The following is a 6,130-nucleotide window of genomic DNA, read 5'->3' on the forward strand; positions in this document are numbered from 1 at the left end:
AAACACTAAGCAGGTGTTAAAAAGTGCTGTTTCCTTACAATTAACAGGTAAAACTATGCTGCAAACTTAATCTTTCTATAAAATTAGTTAACATTGTACAATGAAAACCTTACCTACAGTTTGAGGGCTGAACTGTGTTTCCTTTTGGGGCTTCTGTTTCCTTACATTGCTTTCCATTTTTTCTTGAGATCTTTTGTTGAATTACTTCACCTTTATCAAACATAAGATGCAGTCGAAAACTGATGACCTTTATTATTGTGAAGAATGTTGTCACTGAGCAGCAGTATACGAAAACTGTGATGGTGTTTGGCGGGAAAGCCTACAGAAAGGAATAATAAAGAAATCAATATAATAGTTCATTTTTAGAAGACGCAATTAAAATTCTTGAAGTCATTTTCAAAACTTTGATTCTTATTGTCTGTTACTTGTACCTCTACTGAACTCTGCAAATCCAAGCATAGCCTCTCTGCAGACTACATTTGGATCCTAATCACCAAAAAGTTGTAAAGATTGGCTCAAATTTCAAACCATTGTACAAGTTATATTCTTTTGCTTAGCAGTGGACATTACTCCCTTCTTAAAAATCAGTGAAATCTCACAATGAATAAACATTCTAAAACCTCGTAAAATATCTCCTTTCCAGGCTAATTGTAGCTGCAGCCTTTTCTATTTTATGCGCTTACAGAAATGCAGACACAGAATGAAATAATTTACAAACAGGAAACCCATTTTCAAAAATTCTGCCATTCTACCCTGCTTCTCAGTTCTAACTTAAGAGTGAAGTGCTGTAGCCTGCTCTCCCTTTATTAACACTTCACAGCCTGTCTCCACGTATCTCCACCACTAAAGGATGTTAAATAATTAAACAGAACTACTCAAAACAAATGAATAAAATGCAGGTAAAGCCAGCCTCTTTTAATGCTTTTTTAAAAGTTCTAAGTGTTAATTTGCAGTTGTTCGTGATCTGTGTCTGCTGATCTGCGATGTGCACCAGATTTCTTAGTCATTAAAATGAATTATAGTTTAACTATAGTTTGTAAATCCCTTTCAAAGTTCATCTTTCAGTAAAGGGGGAATCATAGCAATGGATCCTTGTGGTTATCTCTGCAGGGTCAAAGCCCTTACTGTTACGGTTAAAGAATGTCCTTATGTGCTGTTTCTATTCATTTGCAGGTTCATGATGAGATACATTTCTTAGTTTCATACTGGTTGGTTTGGTTTTGAACAGAGTGTTACTATCTTGCTGCACAAACTGTAACAAGGGCAAAAGGAAAGACTCCCAATGTTCAGGGCCTGCTGAAAGGCAACTAAAGCTGACTTTGAAGAAGAGTCTTTACTTTGGGTTCTAAATCTGCTATTTTAAGTATCAGCTTTCCAACTTAAGAAGGATTTGGGTCTAAAAGATGAAAAGGGTTTTTAGCTTAGAAATCTTTTCAGGTAGCTCTAGGGGAGGAATGGACATGAACTAGGCTTTCTTATTTCACTGCTAAAACAAGTACAGGGTTTATCTTGACGTTGAACTAATATCCACCTGGAAAAGTGGATTGCTTTTCTGCTTTTGACTGAGACTGTTTACCTTCAAGATTTACACATCAAAATTTTCAAGTACATCCTTTTTTTTTTTTTTTTTTTAGGACTATTCTGATTCACACACCAAGGATCTATGGCATAAAAGAGCAGAAACTATTTAGCATGTGGGCATTAGTAATGATATCTAATAAGAAATACATTTACTTTCTACAAGTTGAGGCTTAGTTTCTTGGAGTACTTCACAGTACTGTGTACATACCAAAACTAAGCATCTGCTCACTGAATCTGGACCACAAAGAGCATCAGTTTGCAAGACAATGCTCGGGGAGAAATGCTGGTGGATAAGGTGGAAGAATTAGTGTTTTATAACTAATGTACGATTAATGTATTTGAAAAAAAAAAGTTGAAATACTGTTGGATTGCACAGAGAACAATAGCCAATTATCTGTAAGACTTTGCTCAAATGAGGGATTTATTCACTTTCTGGTGAACTAAGTTTGGTGATTCATCAAAATGCACTAAAAAGCGAAGACTGACCACTCGGTATTAAATGATGCCTCAGAATACATCATTATCCAGCATAAATGAGCAAATGGAAAAGAAGTGCTTGGTAAGTGACATTCCTGAAGCTTAAAATGCATTCAGGAATACTGTTAAGAAAGCACAAAAGAACAGACTTACAACAGCACAGTCTATGTCAGTGTGGAGCAAACCACAAGGATACAAGTGACTATGGTTGGAGTTCCCAGGTATGGACACATGAAAGCTGTAAAATCTACCTGAGCTAAGGAGGAATTAAATTATAGACCACTGAGAAATTACATGATAGATCCACTTTTGATTTGTTGTAGTTATAATTAGCCTAGTTTCCTCTGGAAACTGGGCTTTATAATCACACCATGTGAGTTTGTATCCATCATCTCTCTTCATCCCCTCTGCTGAATTACTTAACTCTGTGGCCACCTTCAACTAACTTTGTCAGAATCCACCTCGCTGGGAACAAGGCCACAGCAATGCCTTCAACAGAGGAACTGCATTAAAGACAGGAAGCTGCGCAGCAATCTTGCGTTTTGAAAGCCCYAATCACACAGAAAGCTTGAGTTGAGCCGCCACTATTAGAAAATAGAGAAACAGCCCCAAGCCAGACCTGCTAGGGCAGCCTCCACGAGACTGTACCAGTTCCTGTGGAGGCTGTAGCTCCAGCCTTCCTGGCCCTCAGCCAGTTAAAGACTCTGCCATAATGTACTTCTTGTTTCCAGTTGCTTCCGTTGTTATACCCTGCACTGGAATATTTTTGTGTCCTATACAGATTTATATGTTCCAGATGTGACCTGATTTATTACTGTAAATGCATCACAGAGCTGCTGTGCTGGTGCTGGCAGGGCATTTCACCGACTGGGACTTTTGACTGTCCAGAGATCTCAGGTGAATGGCCAAATTCTTCTTCCTATTTTTGCTAATATTCAGGGTGCACAAAGACAAAAGCTATCTTTGCGTTATTTGAGTGTGTTCCTAATTCAATACATGTGATAGAGCAAAACTGATCAGTGTGATAACATAAGGGCACTGAACCACCACGGTCTTTCTAAACTTCTAGAATGTTTCCACTGCGGAAAAAAACAGTAAATTCAAGAAAGTTTTCTATCAAAATAAATGGCAGAAGAAACTTGCACCAAACCGTTTTGGTGACTCATCAAAATGTGGATGTGCGCTGTCCCGCAGCTTATCAAGTAAGCTATAGTACAAACATTCCCAAAGTCATCTCCCTGCTTCAGTGATGTTCCACCGGGACCGAATCAGCTCAGGCACTTTTAGCAGGAACAAGCACTGCTATTTTCCTGCACAGAGTATCCGGTAACCCTCTGCCTTTTGGTGGAATAAGGTAACAAATTCCTAATCCGTTATGAGGTTTGACAAAGCAAAGTTACAAGAGCTCTCATTACAATTACCATTTGAAAGTTGATTTTAAGGACATTTTAAAATGTGCATTTATTATTGAGAAGGGTAAATGAGATAGAAAGGAAGAGATGAAAATACAGATGGCATTTTCAGGAAAGGGGAAGTTAATAATGGAATTATTAGTAACAAAGCAAGCTGTGCTGATAGTGCTATAGAAGGAAATCCTCCAGTCCCCACAGCAGAAACAACCTGATACTCCCAGCTTCCCAACCCTACCAGCACGCTCCAGCTGAGCTGCTGGGAAAAAGCTGAAAACAGTTGGATGAATTTTGACATTTCAGTGAACTCAAAATGTTTCAGAGTAACTTTCTGACTTCAACAAAGGTTTGATCAAGATGATCCAATGCAAAGTAATTTTTAATAGTATTCTATTTTGTTTTGGCTTTGACATTTCAAGGAATGCAAGTAACCATTTCAGCTGAATCCAGAACTATCGGTGTTAATGTAAATGTTAATCATTGCACAATGTAAATATCATCCCAAGTATTGGCAAACATAAGACTCAAAAGAAAACCTCTAATTAAAATTCAGGTTCAAGAGGCAAGAATGCATCTAGTTTGCACAATATTTACAAAGTCCAACCACTTCAAAGCATGAAAACAAATACTTAAGGATGTCACTACTCTTGAGCAGCCAGCATAATAAATGAATTACTGCTACCAAGGATACATGAGCTCAAGAATACAGCTTCTGGTATTTAACCAGATGATTCATCAGAAAGTCAGCCAATCTGCAATAAAAGAACTAAGTCCATCTGGATAAATTAAGATGAAACACAAGATAAAGAAATCTAAGTTTAGTAGATAAGTCGGATCTCCTTTCCCCTTTCCCTTCCTTTCTCTTTCCCTGTTTGTCTTAGCTCTAAACTACAGTCTTTGGACCCAGCGTTTTCTTTATGCAACTCTGCAAGCTTTCCTGCATGCTATTAATTTCTCACATATTTCCAACATGGAAAGACATATTCTAATACATCCTTACTTACATAAGTTAGCTTTTCTTCCTTTTGATTTTTTTTACTACACATACCACTCAGACAGTTAAGTTCTACAACACAGGACCCTTGCTAGTGTATGTAAGAAACAGACCTGGTTAATCAGAAGGAAACACTGAAGTTTGGCTGTCTCGGTTCAACTCGTAAGCAATGCTTACAGGAATTCAGTGCCATCCATGCCACAAAATGTGGGAGAGCAACTGAGTCTTAAAGACACCAAAATTATGTTTCACAGAGATTTCCGAAGAGTTCATGAGTGCTCCCTGCTTCTGCAAAACAGGCCAATATCTGACCATGGAGTTAAACATGTACTTAGAACTTTTTACTCAACAAAAAATAATCTATATAAGTTGGTTAAGAAGAGTCACCATAAAAAAAGGCTTTTTTTTCCTAGTAGAAACACTATTAAGCAAATACTAAAGAATATACCAATGGAGAGATACAATGACCCAACAAACTGTATTTCTAAACTTTCCTAAAACAGTAGGAAAACACACACAAAACCAGAGTAAAAGTTTCAAGCTTTCAAGAAAAATAATAGTAAAGTTTAGCAAACAAACTTCAGCTCTTAAAATGGTATGTTTGCAGTGTTTAAATTTTAGAACAAAGGGAGCTGCCYGTCACAAAAAGCAGTGTGACTCACCAGTGACATTCAGCAGGCATATTAATTATACGCTATTTGGGTTTTTCCACTGATTTGCCCTTCTCAAAGGAAAGGGCTGGGGACCAGGCCTGAGAATAGATGTCCCTAAAGGCGGATTTTGAGCCAAGGTGGATCGGGTCATTCGCTGCTGCCGCAGACGGATGCGCTCCATTCCCACCGCATCAGCGGGACGCGGAGGTCAGGCCCCGGACGGCCGCACGGAGCCTCTTTAGGGGGTCAAATATCCCAGTTGATGGCACAAATTCACCCAGATGGGGAGGTCAGGCCCGGGACCGCTGCGCGGGGCCTTCTTTAGGGGGTCAACCCTGAGATGCAAAGGCCGGACCCAACACTCCAACGGGCGCGCCCGGTGTAACGGCTCGGTGTAACGGCCGGGTCAGACGCCCCCTGCACCACAGCGGGACGGCGGAGGAGGGAGGGAGGGAGCCCCCCGGCCCGCCCGCCCGCCCGCGAAATGGCGCCCGGCCGCCCCCGCCCCGCGGCGCCTCACCAGGTGCAGGGCGAGCGGCAGCGTGAGCAGGAAGAGCCATAGGTAGAGGTGGCAGCTGTTGGTGAAGGCGCCCTGCTCGGGGTCGTGGTACCAGCCGCCGGTGAGCGCCGCCCACACGCCCTGCGCCACGAGCCGCGCCGCCGGCGACACCATGGCCGCCCCTCAGCCCGCCGCCGCCGCCGCCATGCCGGGCGCGCGCGGATTCTCCCAGGGTGCCCCGCGCGGGGCGCGCCGAGCATCCCGGCCCCACCCCGCGCGGCGGCGGCGCGGGAGGCCGCGCGCGCGCCCGCCATGGCGGCGGCGGCGGCGGCGGCGGCGGCTCCGTCCCGCTCCCGGTGCCGCCGCAGCGCCGCCCGCTCCGCAGCCCCTCGCGCCGCTCTGCGGACTTGCGTTCTGCGTTTCCTGTTTCATTCCGCTCTCGCTAGGCGTTTGCCGCAGCCGCGCTTGGGCAGGATGCGTGTGTGGCATCGGAGCGAGCCGAGGCGCTCCCGTTATT

The 6,130-nt window shown here is 42.9% G+C and overlaps 1 protein-coding gene across 1 annotated transcript in view; it reads right to left on the reverse strand.

The window, feature by feature from the left end:
- The window catches only part of PCNX2 (pecanex 2), a 136,322-nt gene extending 130,535 nt beyond the window's left edge, over positions 1-5,787 (reverse strand). The window contains exons 1-2 of the mRNA XM_026053390.1: positions 5,635-5,787; positions 114-319 (exon numbers count right to left, since the gene is read on the reverse strand). Coding sequence (XP_025909175.1) covers positions 114-319; positions 5,635-5,787 — 359 coding nt within the window. The remainder of the gene's footprint in view (positions 1-113; positions 320-5,634) is intronic.
- Positions 5,788-6,130: the final 343 nt, after the last annotated feature.

Source organism: Nothoprocta perdicaria, unplaced genomic scaffold (assembly GCF_003342845.1).
Source record: "Nothoprocta perdicaria isolate Ctin4 unplaced genomic scaffold, notPer1 scaffold_99, whole genome shotgun sequence".
NCBI classification, from domain to species: Eukaryota; Metazoa; Chordata; class Aves; order Tinamiformes; family Tinamidae; genus Nothoprocta; species Nothoprocta perdicaria.